Source organism: Ylistrum balloti, unplaced genomic scaffold, assembly GCF_031769215.1.
Source record: "Ylistrum balloti isolate Yb309-2 unplaced genomic scaffold, AGI_CSIRO_Ybal_v1 Utg369938, whole genome shotgun sequence".
Taxonomy (NCBI): Eukaryota; Metazoa; Mollusca; class Bivalvia; order Pectinida; family Pectinidae; genus Ylistrum; species Ylistrum balloti.
Window position 1 is genome coordinate 75,956 of NW_026782047.1, and position 23,451 is coordinate 99,406.

The following is a 23,451-nucleotide window of genomic DNA, read 5'->3' on the forward strand; positions in this document are numbered from 1 at the left end:
CACACCTGGTTTACATGTCAAGGTGGAGGAAAACACACCTGGTTCACATCACACATCACATATGTCTGATTCACAAAACTATGTAAGAAAACGCATCTTGTTCACATGTACACAAAAAGAGATGAATACAAATCTGGTTCACACACCAAGGTAAAACAAAACATGCCTGATTTACATACAAAGGGGAGAAAACCCATCTGGTTCACGCAACCAGAAGAGAAAGAAAATAAAAATGGTTCACACCCCGAGGGGGGTGAAACCGCCTCTGCTTCACTTACCAAGGGGAGAAACCATATCTGGTTTCCACACCAAGATGGGAGACTACAAACCTGTTTCACACAACCAGAAGAGAAAACACATGTGGTTCACACATCCATTGGAGAAAGAAGATGTATCTCTTTCCCTCGCCAAGGTGGAAATACACACCTGGCCGATCTCACCCATAGGAGTAAACTATTTCTCCTTTGATTTTATGACAGCTAGGAAAGAGCTGCTGAACTTTGACCTGAGTTCTTTACATTTTCAATGGTTATTAGGAAACAGGGAAATAAGATTGAAAGTGCTTGGAATTATGATCACAGGTCCTTAGAAATCACATTAATTCTGAGAGGATGGAACGAAATTCTTTAAAACTGAAGTATTAAGTCATCAAACCACATTTTACAGGTTGTAGTTAACATTATCCTCTTACTATGACACCCTACCAGCATCATCTCTTGGTTGGACCCTCCATTTGACTTCAGTACCTACCCCGCCCTGGTAAGTTATGGTGCTGTAGTAGAGACCACAAGGTTGCTTAATGTGGCTTCTGTATCCTGTACCACCTGTGAATACAGGCTAGGAAGAGTACAGGATATTACTCATACTATTATCACTGCTATCTGTAGAAAACTTAAATTACTACTCATATGTTAGCTAAGACACTGGTGTTACACACGCTTTATATTGGTGGACCGGATAACAAAACTAGAAAAAGTGACATGTCCGCAGATTCCATTACATTCCACCAAAAATGTTGGCATTGTGATATTGTTTTAGACATTATCTGCACTTTATTCTGCCAGACGGTGAATCTAACCCACCTAGGTGTCATTTATAATTTGAACACAATTCCCAGACTTCATCTGGTCCGACCAGCTGCCCACTATCTGTTGCAGAGGTCTTGAACCATGCAAAATTGGTTTTCTTTTGTTCCTACATCTGCAAATTCGGTCTAGGATTGTGGGAGAAATGAATCCAAGTTAGAATGTCATTTAATTTTTTATTTCCATGCCAAAGTCAGATTTCACATGAGTCTTGTAACCAAATCAAAATAGAATTTTGATAAATATAATTTTTCCTCTACCTAGTTATTCAAGGCTATGGGATACTTCATCTGTTGCAGGTTGTATAATGATTGTAAAATGGTCATCCCTTGTGGCCAGTCTTCAATTGTTTCCATCCAGGCTGCACCATGCTAGCCCTCTTTTCTAATAAGTCACTATACTGGCCCTCCCTCAACTAGAAACAGTGTCAACCTCTCTATACAGTCCCTTTTGTATTCAGGATCTGTTTCACTGGTTATATTCTTATATTTATTTGTGTGGTATCTGTCCTGATGATACTACAACTGACCACCTACAATTATGTATGTGCTGTCTGACTGACCACCTATAATGAGTGTGTGGTATCTGTCATGACGGTCCTACTAACTGACCACCTATAATAGTGTGTGTGTTGTACCTGTCCTGATTGTCCTACTAACTGACCACCTTTAATTGTGTGTTGTACCTGTCCTGATTGTCCTGCTGACTCCCCATATAACTGTATATAATGTGTTGTGTGTGTATCTGTTCTGATAGTTTCTCTCATCAATCAGCTAGTGTTTGCAGAGCACTTTTACCAGGTAAACAGCCAACAGCCTAGGTGTGGATGGATCTTAGTCTGACAGGTGATGAGTTTGACAATGCACCTGTTCTGTCTACTTGAAACTCTGGCAGATAAAACATCAGAGAAACAATTGTGATGTCACTGATTTTTTCTAAACCTTTTCCATGGGTATTGTTAATTGTTTTATGTAGAAGTTAGAAGAAAGAGCAAGTAGAGAACAAACACACCTGGCTAAGTTTGTTTACACCTGTGTTGGCGAGGTGTTCGTATTGAGAGTTTGGCATCTCATTGATACACGATTTACAGACCACTGATCAAACATTGTTATTGGTAATACAGCCAGTTATAGAGATAATGGGTACATCATCCCTGATAAAATTCCATATATAATCCACTGGGTTATGTAACACATTGCTCAGGAATACTAGGCAAAGCTTTCCTGGGTATGGAATGATGATAGAAAGCATCCAACAGTATTAATCTACTTTTGTTCAGTAGTTCTTGATTTGCTTTTAAATGGCTACATTCACAATGAAAAGGCATGGTCTTTTACAAGTTAAACCTCAAATGACTTAATGGTTGGTCAGGTAGCTAAGTAGAAAATGCACATGCTTTTCACCTATATGTCTGTCTATTTCCAGAATGGACATGAAAAGGGTGGGGTCACCTGCCAATTAAAGTCCTGGGGGTTTTCATCTCTCTCAGTAGGAACCCTCATACTCTTTGATCTGCACCAAAAAAAAAAAAATGATAGGTTGTTTAGTGATTGTTGAAATAAATAAAGTTTATTATTATCATTACCTATTATCTGTATAACAGATTAAGAGAATATACCATACTCTTAGTTGCTTTGTGTTATTTTTAAAACATCAATTAAAGTCTTCCATCATGATTATTTACCATCTTACAGAGATACAGTTGTTGATGAAGCTGAAGTTTCATCCTGCTTTTAGGTAACGTGAAGAGAGTACTATCTTTGCTCTGGTGTGATGTAACATGATTTAAAATGGCAGGTTGTAAGTTGAAGGTTAGATGTGGGATGTAAGATATCTTCCCTATCTCTATAACATAGGTGTGCTGGAGTTTTGGTGATCTGCTCTCTGTTTATTAATATTTCTAGAGGGGATAGTTTACAGATGCATACTGTAAGGATTACACCTGTACTGACAGTGAGGGTCTGTAGGGGAGCATGTACCATAATTATATGTAAATTTACACCTGTACTGACCATGAGGGTCTGAAGAGTGTCCTAAAACAAAAACAAAAAAAAAGTGTAAATATCACACCTCTACTGACAGTGAGGGTCAGTTGCGTGGTTGTACCTTGTAAGATGTAAATATCACACCTGTACTGACAGTGAGGGTCAGTAGGGGTGGTTGTACCTTGTAAGATGTAAATATCACACCTGTACTGACAGTGAGGGTCAGTAGGGGTGGTTGTACCTTGTTAGATGTAAATAACACTCCTGTACTGACAGTGAGGGTCAGTAGGGGTGGTTGTACCTTGTAAGATGTAAATATCACACCTGTTCTGACAGTGAGGGTCAGTAGGAGTGGTTGTACCTTGTAAGATGTAAATATCACACCTGACTGACAGTGAGGGTCAGTAGGGGTGGTTGTACCTTGTAAGATGTAAATATCACACCTGACTGACAGTGAGGGTCAGTAGGGGTGGTTGTACCTTGTTAGATGTAAATAACACTCCTGTACTGACAGTGAGGGTCAGTAGGGGTGGTTGTACCTTGTAAGATGTAAATATCACACCTGTTCTGACAGTGAGGGTCAGAAGGGGTGGTTGTACCTTGTTATATGCAAAAATCACTCCTGTACTGACAGTGAGGGTCTGAAGGGTGGTTGAACTATGTTGGATGTAAATATCACACCTGTACTGACAGTGAGGGTCTGAAGGGTGGTTGAACTATGTTGGATGTAAATATCACACCTGTACTGACAGTGAGGGTCTGAAGGGTGGTTGAACTATGTTGGATGTAAATATCACACCTGTACATGTACTGAGAGTGAAAGACATTAGGGTGTGAATGCCATGGTAGATGTGAATATCACACTTGTACTATCAGTGGTGGTCAGTAGGGGGTTTTGTACTGTAATTTGTAAATCTGTGGCATTATACAAAAGTGGTGTAGTGAGTGGCTACCCATGAGGTATGATAGACATCTGTAGTCACCTGAAGTAGTTCTTATTCTAACAGAGGCCACACTCTCAGGGACTAGATGGATGTTATACATCATTATTTTCTGTCCCTTCACATGTTTAATCTGTGTTTTTTACTGGTAAAGTGCACTCCAGCTCACAGTAACCTTTCCTATCATTGATCAGTCTATACCCGAGTACCTTGTGAACATCTCTGAGTGGTGCCACACCAGGAGTGAACTATATATGAAACATTCACAACTCTTTAACCTTGTATCAGACCATCCTCTTGATTTATCAAGGATGGCTACATTAAACCTAAATTATACTGTGGTAGTTTCTTCTAGGAAACACTTTATAATGGTAATTATAAATTACAGAAGTTTTATGCTTTAGCTCTCATACAGATGAAGCAAATTCCCCTCCCATCCAAAGCATAAATGGTACAAATCTCCACTCACTAGAATTAATAGTGATCTGTGAAGTAACCTGTAAAATAGTGTTAACTACCAGTACAAGACATTTACACAAAAATTACACAAAACATGTACTCTTTTATAATGAATTTTTTTTACTTTCAGAAATGGATTTTATTCGTTTAGTGAGGAAGTCTAAAGGCAGTCCAGGAGTGGAAAAACTAACTCCTAAAGGATTTAAACTTACAAACAAGTGGGATCCAAAAATCCTTAATAGTAAACACCAACGAAAAGTTTGGCGGAAATACAGAGGAGAATTAAGTTATTATATATCGGGCCAGAGTGCTGAAGGGCTGAAGTCAGTGCCGATTTTGTCTATATATCACCATAAAAAGTTATTACCGATCCTGGATATATCTATAAATATGAAAAGTCGCAAGTTAATTGTGAGATATCAGGGTAAAATATCATTCCAGAGGAAGGATGTAGATTTATCTGCCCCTTTGATGAAATTTTTTAGTGTTTTACTACATATCAATCGGACTTCAGTTGTTGTGCGACATGGTTGTGAGGCTGAACATGTAATACAGCTCTCGCAACCTCTGATGAAAATCCCTTCAACTGCAAAAGTCTCGCTTAGTGATCCAAGAAAATCACAAAAATTCACAGTAAGTATGTTTTAGCTTCATATGCTTAATCAAAACCACTGAAAATAAACAAAAAATGTGGAATTTAGTGTCCTATTTCAATAAAAAAGAAACATCATTTATTTCTGGAAATTAACATACATGTTTAGTTTATCACTGATAGTTAATGCTCCATGTTTGGTTTATCACTGATAGTTAATATTCCATGTTTGGTTTATCTCTGATAGTTAATGGTCCATGTTTGGTTTATCTCTGATAGTTAATGGTCCATGTTTGGTTTATCTCTGATAGTTAATGCTCCATGTTTGGTTTATCACTGATAGTTAATGGTACATGTTTGGTTTATCTCTGATAGTTAATGGTCCATGTTTGGTTTATCTCTGATAGTTAATGCTCCATGTTTGGTTTATCACTGATAGTTAATGGTACATGTTTGGTTTATCTCTGATAGTTAATGGTCCATGTTTGGTTTATCACTGATAGTTAATGCTCCATGTTTGGTTTATCTCTGATAGTTAATGTTCCATGTTTGGTTTATCTCTGATAGTTAATGGTCCATGTTTGGTTTATCACTGATAGTTAATGGTGGATGTTTGGTTTATCACTGATAGTTAATATTCCATGTTTGGTTTATCTCTGATAGTTAATGGTCCATGTTTGGTTTATCACTGATAGTTAATGGTGGATGTTTGGTTTATCACTGATAGTTAATATTCCATGTTTGGTTTATCTCTGATAGTTAATGGTCCATGTTTGGTTTATCTCTGATAGTTAATGGTCCATGTTTGGTTTATCTCTGATAGTTAATGCTCCATGTTTGGTTTATCTGATAGTTAATGGTCCATGTTTGGTTTATCTCTGATAGTTAATGCTCCATGTTTGGTTTATCACTGATAGTTAATGGTACATGTTTGGTTTATCTCTGATAGTTAATGGTCCATGTTTGGTTTATCACTGATAGTTAATGCTCCATGTTTGGTTTATCTCTGATAGTTAATGTTCCATGTTTGGTTTATCTCTGATAGTTAATGGTCCATGTTTGGTTTATCACTGATAGTTAATGGTGGATGTTTGGTTTATCACTGATAGTTAATGCTCCATGTTTGGTTTATCTCTGATAGTTAATGTTCCATGTTTGGTTTATCACTGATAGTTAATGGTACATGTTTAGTTTATCACTGATAGTTAATGCTCCATGTTTGGTTTATCTCTGATAGTTAATGGTCCATGTTTGGTTTATCTCTAATGGTTAATGGTAAATGTTTAGTTTATCACTGATAGTTAATGCTCCATGTTTGGTTTATCTCTGATAGTTAATGTCCATGTTTGGTTTATCACTGATAGTTAATGGTCCATGTTTGGTTTATCACTGATAGTTAATGGTCCATGTTTGGTTTATCTCTGATAGTTAATGGTACATGTTTGGTTTATCACTGATAGTTAATGCTCCATGTTTGGTTTATCACTGATAGTTAATGGTACATGTTTAGTTTATCACTGATAGTTAATGGTCCATGTTTGGTTTATCACTGATAGTTAATGGTCCATGTTTGGTTTATCACTGATAGTTAATGGTAGATGTTTGGTTTATCACTGATAGTTAATGGTAGATGTTTGGTTTATCACTGATAGTTAATGGTGGATGTTTGGTTTATCTCTGATAGTTAATGCTCCATGTTTGGTTTATCTCTGATAGTTAATGTTCCATGTTTGGTTTATCTCTGATAGTTAATGTTCCATGTTTGGTTTACCACTGATAGTTAATGGTAAATGTGTAGTTTATCACTGACAGTTAATGGTCCATGTTTGGTTTATCACTGATAGTTAATGGTAGATGTTTGCTCCATGTTTGGTTTATCTCTGATAGTTTATATTCCATGTTTGGTTTATCACTGATAGTTAATGGTACATGTTTAGTTTATCACTGATAGTTAATGGTCCATGTTTGGTTTATCTCTGATAGTTAATGGTCCATGTTTGGTTTATCTCTGATGGTTAATGGTAAATGTTTAGTTTATCACTGATAGTTAAATGTTTGGCTCTGATAGTTAATGTGCATGTTTGGTTTATCACTGATAGTTAATGGTCCATGTTTGGTTTATCACTGATAGTTAATGTTCCATGTTTGGTTTATCTCTGATAGTTAATGGTACATGTTTGGTTTATCACTGATAGTTAATGCTCCATGTTTGGTTTATCACTGATAGTTAATGGTACATGTTTAGTTTATCACTGATAGTTAATGGTCCATGTTTGGTTTATCACTGATAGTTAATGGTCCATGTTTGGTTTATCACTGATAGTTAATGGTCCATGTTTGGTTTATCACTGATAGTTAATGGTCCATGTTTGGTTTATCACTGATAGTTAATGGTACATGTTTGGTTTATCTTTGATAGTTAATGGTCCATGTTTGGTTTATCTCTGATGGTTAATGGTAAATGTTTAGTTTATCACTGATAGTTAATGGTAGATGTTTGGTTTATCACTGATAGTTAATGGTAGATGTTTGGTTTATCACTGATAGTTAATGGTGGATGTTTGGTTTATCTCTGATAGTTAATGGTCCATGTTTGGTTTATCACTGATAGTTAATGCTCCATGTTTGGTTTATCTCTGATAGTTAATGTTCCATGTTTGGTTTATCTCTGATAGTTAATGTTCCATGTTTGGTTTATCTCTGATAGTTAATGGTCCATGTTTGGTTTATCACTGATAGTTAATGGTGGATGTTTGGTTTATCACTGATAGTTAATGCTCCATGTTTGGTTTATCTCTGATAGTTTATATTCCATGTTTGGTTTATCACTGATAGTTAATGGTACATGTTTAGTTTATCACTGATAGTTAATGGTCCATGTTTGGTTTATCTCTGATAGTTAATGGTCCATGTTTGGTTTATCTCTGATGGTTAATGGTAAATGTTTAGTTTATCACTGATAGTTAATGCTCCATGTTTGGTTTATCTCTGATAGTTAATGTGCATGTTTGGTTTATCACTGATAGTTAATGGTCCATGTTTGGTTTATCACTGATAGTTAATGTTCCATGTTTGGTTTATCTCTGATAGTTAATGGTACATGTTTGGTTTATCACTGATAGTTAATGCTCCATGTTTGGTTTATCACTGATAGTTAATGGTACATGTTTAGTTTATCACTGATAGTTAATGGTCCATGTTTGGTTTATCACTGATAGTTAATGGTCCATGTTTGGTTTATCACTGATAGTTAATGGTACATGTTTGGTTTATCTCTGATAGTTAATGTTCCATGTTTGGTTTATCTCTGATAGTTAATGCTCCATGTTTGGTTTATCACTGATAGTTAATGGTACATGTTTGGTTTATCTCTGATAGTTAATGGTCCATGTTTGGTTTATCACTGATAGTTAATGCTCCATGTTTGGTTTATCTCTGATAGTTAATGTTCCATGTTTGGTTTATCTCTGATAGTTAATGGTCCATGTTTGGTTTATCACTGATAGTTAATGGTGGATGTTTGGTGTATCACTGATAGTTAATGCTCCATGTTTGGTTTATCTCTGATAGTTAATGTTCCATGTTTGGTTTATCACTGATAGTTAATGGTACATGTTTAGTTTATCACTGATAGTTAATGCTCCATGTTTGGTTTATCTCTGATAGTTAATGGTCCATGTTTGGTTTATCTCTAATGGTTAATGGTAAATGTTTAGTTTATCACTGATAGTTAATGCTCCATGTTTGGTTTATCTCTGATAGTTAATGTCCATGTTTGGTTTATCACTGATAGTTAATGGTCCATGTTTGGTTTATCACTGATAGTTAATGGTCCATGTTTGGTTTATCACTGATAGTTAATGGTACATGTTTGGTTTATCTCTGATAGTTAATGGTCCATGTTTGGTTTATCTCTGATAGTTAATGCTCCATGTTTGGTTTATCACTGATAGTTAATGGTACATGTTTGGTTTATCTCTGATAGTTAATGGTCCATGTTTGGTTTATCACTGATAGTTAATGCTCCATGTTTGGTTTATCTCTGATAGTTAATGTTCCATGTTTGGTTTATCTCTGATAGTTAATGGTCCATGTTTGGTTTATCACTGATAGTTAATGGTGGATGTTTGGTGTATCACTGATAGTTAATGCTCCATGTTTGGTTTATCTCTGATAGTTAATGTTCCATGTTTGGTTTATCACTGATAGTTAATGGTACATGTTTAGTTTATCACTGATAGTTAATGCTCCATGTTTGGTTTATCTCTGATAGTTAATGGTCCATGTTTGGTTTATCTCTAATGGTTAATGGTAAATGTTTAGTTTATCACTGATAGTTAATGCTCCATGTTTGGTTTATCTCTGATAGTTAATGTCCATGTTTGGTTTATCACTGATAGTTAATGGTCCATGTTTGGTTTATCACTGATAGTTAATGGTCCATGTTTGGTTTATCTCTGATAGTTAATGGTACATGTTTGGTTTATCACTGATAGTTAATGCTCCATGTTTGGTTTATCACTGATAGTTAATGGTACATGTTTGGTTTATCACTGATAGTTAATGGTCCATGTTTGGTTTATCACTGATAGTTAATGGTAGATGTTTGGTTTATCTCTGATAGTTAATGGTGGATGTTTGGTTTAGCACTGATAGTTAATGGTAGATGTTTGGTTTATCACTGATAGTTAATGGTCCATGTTTGGTTTATCACTGATAGTTAATGGTCCATGTGTAGTTTATCACTGATAGTTAATGGTCCATGTTTGGTTTATCACTGATAGTTAATGGTCAATGTTTGGTTTATCACTGATAGTTAATGGTGGATGTTTGGTTTATCACTGATAGTTAATGCTCCATGTTTGGTTTATCTCTGATAGTTAATGTTCCATGTTTGGTTTATCACTGATAGTTAATGGTACATGTTTAGTTTATCACTGATAGTTAATGCTCCATGTTTGGTTTATCTCTGATAGTTAATGGTCCATGTTTGGTTTATCTCTGATGGTTAATGGTAAATGTTTAGTTTATCACTGATAGTTAATGCTCCATGTTTGGTTTATCTCTGATAGTTAATGTCCGTGTTTGGTTTATCACTGATAGTTAATGGTCCATGTTTGGTTCATCACTGATAGTTAATGGTCCATGTTTGGTTTATCTCTGATAGTTAATGGTACATGTTTGGTTTATCACTGATAGTTAATGCTCCATGTTTGGTTTATCACTGATAGTTAATGGTACATGTTTAGTTTATCACTGATAGTTAATGGTCCATGTTTGGTTTATCACTGATAGTTAATGGTCCATGTTTGGTTTATCACTGATAGTTAATGGTACATGTTTGGTTTATCTCTGATAGTTAATGGTCCATGTTTGGTTTATCTCTGATGGTTAATGGTAAATGTTTAGTTTATCACTGAAAGTTAATGGTAGATGTTTGGTTTATCACTGATAGTTAATGGTGGATGTTTGGTTTATCTCTGATAGTTAATGTCCATGTTTGGTTTATCTCTGATGGTTAATGGTAAATGTTTAGTTTATCACTGATAGTTAATGGTAGATGTTTGGTTTATCTCTGATAGTTAATGGTGGATGTTTGGTTTATCTCTGATAGTTAATGGTCCATGTTTGGTTTATCTCTGATGGTTAATGGTAAATGTTTAGTTTATCACTGATAGTTAATGGTAGATGTTTGGTTTATCTCTGATAGTTAATGGTAGATGTTTGGTTTATCGCTGATGGTTAATGGTGGATGTTTGGTTTAGCACTGATAGTTGTTGATACAGGTTCGGCTTATCACTGATCATTAGCCCATCATCAGATGGTGGGAATAATGGTGGGAAATTGACCCCTGTCCTTAGTCCATCTATTGTTCATATGATTGCAGACAAACATTTTATCGCTACTCAGAGGCCTGATTGGATTGTACTTGAATTTGTAGGTTTCCCTTGGTCCCTTGTTGTGCCAGTCAAATATTTCTCAAGAAAAAGTGAATGAGTCTTCTCCTGTTTTAATTTTGATATGTATGTTCCTCATGGTCTGTTGTTAAGCCCTCTTGATTTGGAGACTGATCAGAAAACAAATGGTGGACAGGTAGCCATTTTGGATTTTGGCAATGAAACTTTTTTTTCAGTTTCTCAAGAAGTACCGTTGGATCTTATGCAGATTTGATGTGTAGGCTTTTCATGGTCTGCAGTTGTGTCCTTTCAATTTGGGGAATGATTAGAAAAACAAGATGGTTACCAAAGTCATTCAAGTTTGAATGCCTGTATTAATGAATGAGCTCCATGAGGTTTTTCCTTCATCGAACATTTCTATTTCTTTGGAGCAAAAATCTCAAAATGACCCTTGTCACTTAGATTCTCAACTCTTAGAATTCATCAGATTTTACTTTTTATCACCAGTATGCCCTGACTGTCACAAATACAGAGGGAAAGGGCTGTAGACATGATCAAGACTGAGTCAGTCTCTGTGTTGATTGGCACAGCATCTTGGTTACAGTGATGAGACAGTTAAGCACTTGTTAATACATTTGATTCAAACTGGGTAAAACCTACATCATCCCAGATGGAGTCAACCAAGAGATGACCATCGTCTACGATTAGCTAGCTTGTGCTATTAGTTTGTTAATGTACCAGAGGCTACATGTACATTTTTTGGACGTTGTGTGTCTGCTCAATCAGTCTGCAACAGGTTGAAAGCTTTCCATCTGATAATTATGTTGTGATGTCACCGTAATAATTGCTGTAGTTGGTTTAGAAATTACCATTACGGCATTTAGACTTACAACAATGGGACAATGTTTCATTTTTAAATGAGTTGCAATTTTTTAATATGCTATCAGAAGGGGCCGAGCTTAGATGGTGATGATGGCAGTATATTGAAAACAGAATGGGACTGCATTGGCAATGAAAGTTAAATGGATTGGGGCAGTATTTATTGGGGGAATCACACTGGACTTATTGTGGTAAACAGCAATTTAACAACATTCAATACTGGGACAAATTTTTCATATATGCAGGTGTTAGATTGGCCATTAAAACCACATGATTTGTCACCATTTGAGCATGTTTGGGATGTTTTTGGGCAATAGGTAAGGGGTTATTAAAATGAGCCCTGAAACTTTCAGGATGTAGCCCCGTTAGCCTTGAATGATGAATGAAACATCTATCCTCTAACTATCGGCTGGTTTTCTGAATTCCATGCCTGAACATTGCAGTGTTGTTTAGCAGTCAGTGTTCATACCTGTTGCTGATGGTGTTAAATTTGATATTGACATCTTACATCAAATGAAATCAGCAGAGCACAGAGTTTAGCTATTTACCTTGACAGCAGTCTTATCCAATGACCATTACTTTATTTATACATGATTGGTAAGGATTTATAGAGGGAATAATAACTGAATCGCAGCAATCTGAACACTACAAAAATAGATACAATTTATGGAAGTGATTAGAACAGGGGCCGTACTAGCCCAGGTGGTTAATATATATAGAGCATTGGCAATCTTAAATTCAGGTGCAGATCTGCATGGTTTGATGCTCCCCAAACGTGGTAGTTTGTATTTATGGGAAAACTGAGAAACAGATTAATCTGTGCTGCTGTTGTTGTATCTTCAGATGTGACACTTTACCCTTATTGCTCTGGACATTAGTTAGTTGATATACTGTATCAATTATTGATCCGTTGTAAATATCAGTTAGTTGGTGCAAAGTTACTTTAGTGTTTAATGCTATCACAACAGCAAAAGTCATTAAAGGCATTAATTCACGGGCTTTTAGGCCATTCTAGACCACTTTTGTAGTGCCAACACACTGAAATGACATAAACATTGAAGCATTACAACTCGCCCAATCACATTATATTGACAAGCTAATCATTTCATACTGCATTTTTTTTTAAGTTGAATACCGAGAATAAGATGTTCTAATATTATATAATATGTTAGGCCTTGATTTGTCTCATTCTGGGGGCAGAACCTACAACCTTCGCAATTGGGCAGATGCTCAACCATTAGACTAAAAACAATTGTCAAGTGAAGCAATAGGATGGAAAAGAGTTGTTTTGGAAGAAAAGAAGAGAAAGGAAATTTAGTTTCCTCTTATGATCATCCAGTAGGAGACAATTTCGAGACCTTACTTACTGAGCTGAAATTTCGTACATATCGGCTTTGTGACAAATTCTGAAATGAATCAGTATGTAAATTATGATATATCACAACAATAACACTCTAATATAAATCAAATGAAATGTATCTCACTGGAGCTTTTCTTTTGTTTATGGTAGCAGACAATCTGTTACCTAACCTTGGCCTGTATACAGCATGACTAGTGGTATAAATTCAGGGGAAAAACACCTTCAACTCTTCAAGTACTTACAGAAGGAAGATGATTTAGATAATCAAGGGAGATAACTGAAGGGCGATCATCTAGGGAAGGGCATCTTTCAAGTGTTATGAAAATATTACTGCTTTAAATGTTAGAATACATCTTGATAATTCAGGGTTAGATAATTCAAGGGAGATAATTCAGGGGAGGGCATCTGCAAGTGTTATTAGGTTAGCAATATACACTATTTAAATTCAGCATGGTGTGTGATTGGCAATACATCAGGACATGCTGATCAGCTGCACAGTATCTTCTCAACTTCTCTCACCAGGATCTTCTGTGGTATACTGTACCTGATATAGAAAATGATTTCTAGAGTTGCAACATAATTGTTTAAATACCTTAATGATATTTTGTGTTGAGTTAAACACTCTCTGTCACCGATGGACTATGTCTGTGGATGTGAGATGATGGATAGATGTAGGGTTTTTATTTGAGTGTATTATAGATCACTTATGAAAATCTGTTACCACTTATATTTTATGTCCCAATAGACCATCCTTTTTTAGGTTATCAACATATCAAAAAAATGACAGTACCTTGCTATTTGTCCCACAGTCAGCAGTCCAAAACACTGTTTCATTGTTTATGGTCCTACTGTTCAGATAACCTATAGGCTTTCCGTTTCATATGGAATTATGCACATCCTCTGTGCCTTATTTGTTCAAATCTTTAAATTCTTCTGAAGTTCCACCAGTGATATTGAGCTGAATCTTGTCTGATCCTGCAATGGTTCTCACCAAGTGTAATGATCTTTTGGGTTGATCCAAATTCAATGTGGCTACTATGGCTGCCATCTTGAAAAAAAACACATTTTAAACTTCTTCTCCAGTTACTCTTGTGCCATTCAGCTGAAAGTTGATGAGGATAAACTACTACCACTACTACTACTAATACCACCACCATGGGCCTATTGTTTGTAGAGAACAAGTTCCACATCCTCCATCATCTTTCATCAAGTAATGCTATTCACAGTAATTTTAGTATGATAACATTCTGTACATGCATCTACATGTACAGATGTATGTGTACCCCTATATTTCATGTAACATAAAAAAGTCTCCATTCCCTAACCTGTTTGTCATCCCCTGTATTTCCTGGTATGGTAAGCACAAAGGTAATTATGGTATTATGGATTCTTCCATCCGATTACTAAGATTATAGAATAACTTTTAGCTAGATACCCTATATTGTGTAAATATCTTTCATTTTAATGATCTCGGAATCACGTAAATATTTTCTTCAAATGAAATGTACTGTGATAAAACATACCTAATAGGTAGACGAAGTGGACCAATTTACTCGTTTTTTTCTATTAACTGGATGACATTGTGTTTCTATTTTGCACACCTGTAGGGTAACCCTATAGTTTGTTATTATAAATTAGATCAAATATTTGCCAGGTGTTAGGTGTATTAAGTATGTGTATATTTCAGACCTGGTAACTTTATAAGTTAATTATTTTGTATAAGTAATCACTTGCACATCAGTTACATTGTACCTTAGAGAATCACCTGTTTATGTTGCATTGAACCTGTGGGCATTTTACCAAAACCTCTCTATCTTTGCCAAGAAGGAATTAAAGGTGATTTCAGTAGTTAATGGTAGGTTCACTTCAGTCAAGTATAAACATGGAGAAAAAACAACAACAATTAACAAAATAAAAATAAGGGAGGGGGGTGACCAGCAACAAACAAAACAAAAATAGGGAGGGGGTGGGGGAGGGGGACCAGCAACAAACAAAACAAAAATAGGGAGGGGGTGGGGGAGGGGGACCAGCAACAAACAAAACAAAATAGGGAGGGGGTGGGGGATGGGGACCAGCAACAAACAAAACAAAAATAGGGAGGGGGTGGGGGAGGGGGACCAGCAACAAACAAAACAAAAATAGGGAGGGGGTGGGGGAGGGGGACCAGCAACAAACAAAACAAAAAAAGAGAGCCCGTCGGGGATCCAGACCAACAAACAAAACAAAAATAGGGAGGGGGTAGGGGAGGGGGACCAGCAACAAACAAAACAAAAATAGGGAGGGGGTGGGGGAGGGGGACCAGCAACAAACAAACAACAAACAAAAAAAATAGGGAGGGGGTGGGGGAGGGGGACCAGCAACAAACAAAACAAAAATAGGGAGGGGGTGGGGGAGGGGGACCAGCAACAAACAAAACAAAAATAGGGAGGGGGTGGGGGAGGGGGACCAACAAAACAAACAAAACAAAAATAGGGAGGGGGTGGGGGAGGGGGACCAGCACCAAACAAAACAAAAATAGGGAGGGGGTGGGGGAGGGGGACCAGCAACAAACAAAACAAAAATAGGGAGGGGGTGGGGGAGGGGGACCAGCAACAAACAAAACAAAAATAGGGAGGGGGTGGGGGAGGGGGACCAGCAACAAACAAAACAAAAATAGGGAGGGGGTGGGGGAGGGGGACCAGCAACAAACAAAACAAAAATAGGGAGGGGGTGGGGGAGGGGGACCAGCAACAAACAAAACAAAAATAGGGAGGGGGTGGGGGAGGGGGACCAGCAACAAACAAAACAAAAATAGGGAGGGGGTAGGGGAGGGGGACCAGCAACAAACAAAACAAAAATAGGGAGGGGGTAGGGGAGGGGGACCAGCAACAAACAAAACAAAAATAGGGAGGGGGACCAGCAACAAACAAAACAAAAATAGGGAGGGGGTGGGGGAGGGGGACCAGCAACAAACAAAACAAAAATAGGGAGGGGGTGGGGGAGGGGGACCAGCAACAAACAAAACAAAAATAGGGAGGGGGTGGGGGAGGGGGACCAGCAACAAACAAAACAAAAATAGGGAGGGGGTGGGGGAGGGGGACCAGCAACAAACAAAACAAAAATAGGGAGGGGGTGGGGGAGGGGGACCAGCAACAAACAAAACAAAAATAGGGAGGGGGTAGGGGAGGGAGACCAGCAACAAACAAAACAAAAATAGGGAGGGGGTGGGGAGGGGGACCAGCAACAAACAAAACAAAAATAGGGAGGGTATACCAGCAACAAACAAAACAAAAATAGGGAGGGGGTCCAGGGGGACCAGCAACAAACAAAACAAAATAGGGAGGGGGTGGGGGAGGGGGACCAGCAACAAACAAAACAAAAATATCGAGGGGGAAGGGGAGGGGGAACAGCAACAAACAAAACAAAAATAGGGAGGGGGACCAGCAACAAACAAAACAAAAATAGGGAGGGGGACCAGCAACAAACAAAACAAAAATAGGGAGGGGGTAGGGGAGGGGGACCAGCAACAAACAAAACAAAAATAGGGAGGGGGTGGGGGAGGGGGACCAGCAACAAACAAAACAAAAATAGGGAGGGGATGGGGGAGAGGGACCAGCAACAAACAAAACAAAAATAGGGAGGGGGTGGGGGAGGGAGACCAGCAACAAACAAAACAAAAATAGGGAGGGGGTGGGGGAGGGGGACCAGCAACAAACAAAATAAAAAAGTAGGGGGTGGGGGAATTTTGTTATCAAAAGTGAAAATTTGGATACCCTGATTTTTTGCTGTAATGTGTATATTTTGCTGTGGAGAGATTTGTAACACTGGAGTATATCATGGGGTCCATCTGCTAGTGCTGATAGGATCCACAGTATGCAGTTTTTGTAATATGTTTTTCTCAATATTCACTGAACTTTTGTATATTGGATTTTTTGCTGTACTTTTCTTAATGTATGTTGAACTGTTTGCAGGGCCTTCTGTTTGATGCGAAGCTGTTTGTCTACATCACGAAGAAACCCAGGACTTGTACGCAGTATCAAGGTACGCTTATCAATGGACCGACAAATTGTAATGGTTAAATCATTATACCCTTAATACCCATATCCATAGCTGCTGATGGTGTGCATTCCCTCACTAAACACGCTGATTTGTAACGGTTTAGCTGTTAATACCCTCCATGTTGGCAGGGGTTAGGCAGGGCAGTATTGTAGGGCACGGTTTTAATCTCTCACCTGTTCAGCTACCTCAGCATTATCTACATTGATGTCAGAGTTTCTTTATGAATGCTTAAGGTTCACTGTATTTGATTCTGTGGGGTTATTGTTCATCTTTCTACACTTTGATTCAGTGGGGTTGTTGTTCATCATTCTACACTTTGATTCAGTGGGGTTGTTGTTCATCATTCTACACTTTGATTCAGTGGGGTTGTTGTTCATCATTCTACACTTTGATTCAGTGGGGTTGTTGTTCATCATTCTACACTTTGATTCAGTGGGGTTGTTGTTCATCATTCTACACTTTGATTCAGTGGGTTGTTGTTCATCATTCTACATTTTGATTCAGTGGGATTATTGTTCATCATTCTACATTTTGATTCAGTGAAGTTGTTCATCATTCTACACTTTGATTCAGTGGGGTTGTTGTTCATCATTCTACACTTTGATTCAGTGGGGTTATTGTTCATCATTCTACACTTTGATTCTGTGGGGTTGTTGATCATCATTCTACACTTTGATTCAGTGGGGTTGTTGTTCATCATTCTACACCTTGATTCTCTGGGGTTGTTGTTCATCATTCTACACTTTGATTCAGTGGGTTATTGTTCATCATTCTACATTTTGATTCAGTGAAGATGTTCATCATTCTACACTTTGATTCAGTGGGGTTGTTGTTCATCATTCTACACTTTGATTCAGTGGGGTTGTTGTTCATCATTCTACACTTTGATTCAGTGGGGTTATTGTTCATCATTCTACACTTTGATTCTGTGGGGTTGTTGATCATCATTCTACATTTTGATTCAGTGGGTTGTTGTTCATCATTCTACACTTTGATTCAGTGGGGTTGTTGTTCATCATTCTACATTTTGATTCAGTGGGTTGTTGTTCATCATTCTACACTTTGATTCAGTGGGGTTGTTGTTCATCATTCTACATTTTGATTCAGTGGGGTTATTGTTCATCATTCTACATTTTGATTCAGTGAAGTTGTTCATCATTCTACACTTTGATTCAGTGGGTTGTTGTTCATCATTCTACACTTTGATTCAGTGGGTTGTTGTTTTCACAAAATGTTAAACTAAATTTGGCCTGAAACATTATCAGGGAGTGGCAGTCATATTAAACATGCATAAAGTGAATTTGATATTTTCCTGACTAAAGCTTATTTTTTCGCTTTGGTCCAAAATCCAAGATAACTCATCTAGAACAAACAATCAGAACTAATTCTCAAGTTTCATTCACACCAATGTGACAAATATTTGAAGTTTGATTTTTTAAGGAAAAGAAAGATATGGTATGTTGCTGATTTTCAGCCTGAACAAAACTTCAACATGGTAACCACAGTAGCCATGTTGTAACATGATTGTGTAACTGTCTTTCCTGAATAGAACCTACCATTTATGAGTTTTCAAAGAATGTTCAAAATTTGAATTATCAGATTTGTCAGACGACCATCAGCATATTTTGTGGTTTGTCCATCCATTTGTGGATTGTCAGATGACCATTACAGGCCTCTTGTGGGTTTTTTTTTTTTAATATTTGGATGTTTATGATTTAAATCTTGGAATACCTCTTGGAATCATCTCTGACAAGTCCAAGGTCAATAGATGTGAATTTTACATTGAGAGGTTAAGATGAAAAGCCAGACAAGGTGAGTTAATGGATACTGTCCAGATGGTGTTCTATATCTGTTGATTAATGGCCCAAGATGCTACACCACTGAACTAGAAATGATCAGCTGTACCCATTCTCCTGCTCTCATTCTGATGTTCTACTGAGGGGGTCTCATCCTAATCTGGAATTTAATTATCTGTTAATCCAAGCCAGTGTTAGCTGATAAGGCTGACAGTTGATGCCATTTAAATTGGAAATACTTGGCTCATTTACTGTTGTACATAAGGTGATCTGTGGATACCTTTCATTCCCACAAATACTCTACGTGTTTCATTATTAAAATCTTGGTGCAGGTAGTAATAATGCTGTAAAGATAATTAATCCTTAGTTTCCGGTTAATATTCCTGTTACACTGGTTTGTTCATCCCTAGTGGAGCCTTGATAATCTGGAAACTTGTAGACACTTTTTATTATAACATTCGTCAATTTGACATCTCTTTAAGCTGCAGCATGTTTTTGTACAGAGAGCTAATCATTTCTGGGAAGGAAGATTGTTGGTCCATATCTTCTGTCAATATGTTTTGTTGACACTTTCAATTATTGTAGAGGTTTGATACAGCAGTATATGTTAAATATGCTAGGTATAAGAAATGCTGTATGTACTTTAGTGGGAGAGATATTTACATGTTATATTGTTGTAGTATTGGCAAATCTTCAAACATTTCGATTGGTTAAAACTTGATACAATTGAGAAACTGTAGTGGTCGTAAGGTCAAAGATCATGGAAGGTCATCAGAGCCTATAATCTGTCAGAAGGTAGAAGATGCAACACTGGAAATCACTTGTCTTGTCTATTGATTTGGGGAATATTTCCTTTGAAATCTTTTTTCATACGAGATTTCTAAGGATCACAATCGCCTTGTAAAATGCATCATATTTACAAGTGATGTTTCATGTATGATAAAAATCTCCCTGTACACATTGAATAGAAGTCCTGACAGAAACTGCTGCTGAATTAAACAGGTGCTTCTCTTCTTGTCTGTCACCTGTCTGTCCCTAATTACTTACATCAACACATGGTCAAATGTGGGGCGTTTCTTCTTAATCTTCTGTTCATTTTGATAAGCTACAATAGCAGAGTGACAGTCCGGGGATTCTTTGATGATCTAAGAGATAGCTGTCCATTGTTGAAATTCTTAGGCCACTCAAGTTAAGTGGTTGTGGGGTCCACCATAAGAGAGTTCTATCAGCAGTCAGACAGTAGTCCCAACAAATTCTCAGCACCACTGATGGGCATTTCCTGCGGAGCACCTGTTGGTTGTGAACTGGTGTCTCCGGTGTGATAATGACTATTCTTACTAAGACACAACTTATCGGCTCTTTTACAAAGCCACACCAAGTCTGAAACTGATTTAATACGAAGTAATTCAATGTCAACAGTGTGTCAATGGTCCCGTCAGCACCAGTCTATCAACAGCCATTAGCCAGAAATATGTTGCATGTTTACTCAATTCTCAATGTTTTGAAATTAAACTAGACATGTTATCATTACACAGAATCATCTTGCTTGTAAAAACTGAACACTGTGAGCTGCATGTAGTTTACTTTCAAACCAGAATATATACTTCCGAGTTTTAAACCTACAGTAAGGAATTCATAAGAACAGAATTTTGGTTGCCTCCCTTTCTTATGGTTTATTTTGGCTGGATCACCCAGTTGTTTGTATCTTTGAAGCTTTAACAATTAACACCATTGTTTTCTTGTATGTCCTCAGCCATGCAGCAGGATGAGGTCATCACATCCAAGGACAAGGTCACTGCCCGGTATCGCTATGGAGACGAGCCAGACATACAGGAAGTAGTCAATAATCTGGAAATAGAGGTAACTCTATCAAACCTTTTTGTAAAGTTTGTAGCTGAAGATGTTACAAATAATTAATCTCTGTCCATTGAACTTTTATATTTAATGATTCATTGTGACAGAGTGCCTTGATAAACAGACATTTTGTTGTTACAGAACATGTATCTGAAAGAAGCCCTGAAATCTTTGGATCAGTGTGTCTGCTACCCACAATGTATTGTAGATGGAGTTGTCTATGACGATGGAGACACATGGCAACAGAACTTCTGTACCATCTGTGTTTGTCAGGTAAGGTTGGAAGTGGGCTTCTTATTGAACCTATCAAGATGTTCACATTGTCTGAAAAATCTTAGTTAGCTAATTTGGTGATAGATTAAAAACACTTTCTTGCAGATTTATTGGTAGAATTTTTGGTAGAACCTAGCCACATTTCACTGATAACATCAAAAGGTCTTGTGGATTAAATTGATTGGAAAAAAAGGAAGTCGATACTGGAAAAGAAAGAGTCAGATTGGCAGATTTAAATTCTAAAGATACCTGTTCATAACTACTGAACGTATTTCAACAAAACTCTGCTAGTAAAGTTATGTATGCCCTGTGGGAGGGAACTCATGGGTTGGCACAAGAAACGTTTTTTTTTTTGAGGATTACTTCAGAGAAAAAGAATTGACATTAGAGATCAAGATACCAATTACATGAATTTATTTTAACTATCTTTGACCTGCAATAAATAATTTACATTATGTGTTTGTGATATTTTGTTCCAAGAACTGGTTTTTGAGGTGTCAAGGTTACAGAAATTAGTGGAATTTTCTCATCAAATATCCGTTAATATTAAAAGTCATGGACATGCCTTTAGTGGACAACTTTCTCTGATAAGTGTGCATATTGCTGGCAGATTTCCTATTTAAAGTAAAAAAAATGCATTTTACATATCATTTAGAGAAACAACTTATCAGGCAAATTACATACCAATGAAATATCCAGTCTCCACCCCTTGTTACCAATTAGATGTAATTATGTTGTCACTTTCTACTAACAGAGATCCCTTCTGTGTGTCGGTTTAATTCCTCCTGAGTAAATCAGTGGGAGATGAGAATCACTGTAAGGTAGAATTTCTGCTCTAGTTATTGTCAAGTGTTACCAACAACTTTGACAAGCACTTGAGAAATTATTTTAGTTTATAGAGGATTTGTGTCTGTTGTGGTAGTAATCACGACAATGTTTTCTCTCTAGCAGTTTCCCTACTGTAGTTAGGAAACACTTAAACACAGAGATTTTTTACTGGCTGAGGCATTTCTGGTTCAGTGACTGATGAGTGTCTTAAGTAGGTATGGAGAAGGTGATACCTTTGATGTTTGGTCCTGTGTGTTGAATTGTAGTGACCACATCAAAGAAGTTACCACACCAAATGACCAGTACTTATACATAATGACCACACCAAGTGACCAGTACATAAACATAGTGACCACTCTTAGTGACCAATACTTATACATAGTGACCACACCAAGTGACCAGTACATAAACATAGTGACCACTCTTAGTGACCAATACTTATACATAGTGACCACACCAAGTGACCAGTACTTAAACATAGTGACCACACCAAGTGATCAGTACTTAAACATAGTGACCACACCAAGTGACCAGTACTTAAACATAGTGTCCACACCCAGTGAGCAGTACTTAAACATAGTGACCACACCAAATGACCAGTACTAAAACATAGTGTCCACACCAAGTGACCAGTACTTAAACATAGTGACCACACCAAGTGACCAGTACTTAAACATAGTGTCCACACCCAGTGAGCAGTACTTAAACATAGTGACCACACCAAATGACCAGTACTAAAACATAGTGTCCACACCCAGTGAGCAGTACTTAAACATAGTGTCCACACCCAGTGACCAGTACTAAAACATAGTGTCCACACCAAGTGATCAGTACTTAAACATAGTGTCCACACCAAGTGACCAGTACTTAAACATAGTGTCCACACCAAGTGATCAGTACTTAAACATAGTGTCCACACCAAGTGACCAGTACTTAAACATAGTGTCCACACCAAGTGACCAGTACTTAAACATAGTGTCCACACCAAGTGACCAGTACTTAAACATAGTGTCCACACCAAGTGATCAGTACTTAAACATAGTGTCCACACCAAGTGATCAGTACTTAAACATAGTGTCCACACCAAGTGACCAGTACTTAAACATAGTGTCCACACCAAGTGACCAGTACTTAAACATAGTGACCACACCAAGTGACCAGTACTTAAACATAGTGTCCACACCAAGTGACCAGTACTTAAACATAGTGACCACTCTTAGTGACCAGTACTAATACATAATGACCACACCAAATGACCAGTACTAAAACATAGTGACCACACCAAGTGACCAGTACTTAAACATAGTTTCCACACCAAGTGACTAGTACTTAAACATAGTGACAACACCAAGTGACCAGTTCTTAAACATAGTGACCACATGTAGTCACCAGAGTATATACAGTGACCACATCTAGTGACCATGTATATATTTGTTCTCTCCTGTGTTTGTTACAACCTAAAAC

At 37.4% G+C, this 23,451-nt stretch overlaps 1 protein-coding gene across 1 annotated transcript in view; it reads left to right on the forward strand.

Annotated features, from left to right (window-relative positions):
* The first annotated feature begins 232 nt into the window (after positions 1 to 232).
* Positions 233 to 23,451, forward strand: part of LOC132547210 (uncharacterized) — a 176,308-nt gene continuing 153,089 nt past the window's right edge. Inside the window, exons 1-5 of the mRNA XM_060210975.1 lie at positions 233 to 581; positions 4,601 to 4,728; positions 17,149 to 17,218; positions 20,786 to 20,892; positions 21,028 to 21,159. Coding sequence (XP_060066958.1) covers positions 233 to 581; positions 4,601 to 4,728; positions 17,149 to 17,218; positions 20,786 to 20,892; positions 21,028 to 21,159 — 786 coding nt within the window. The remainder of the gene's footprint in view (positions 582 to 4,600; positions 4,729 to 17,148; positions 17,219 to 20,785; positions 20,893 to 21,027; positions 21,160 to 23,451) is intronic.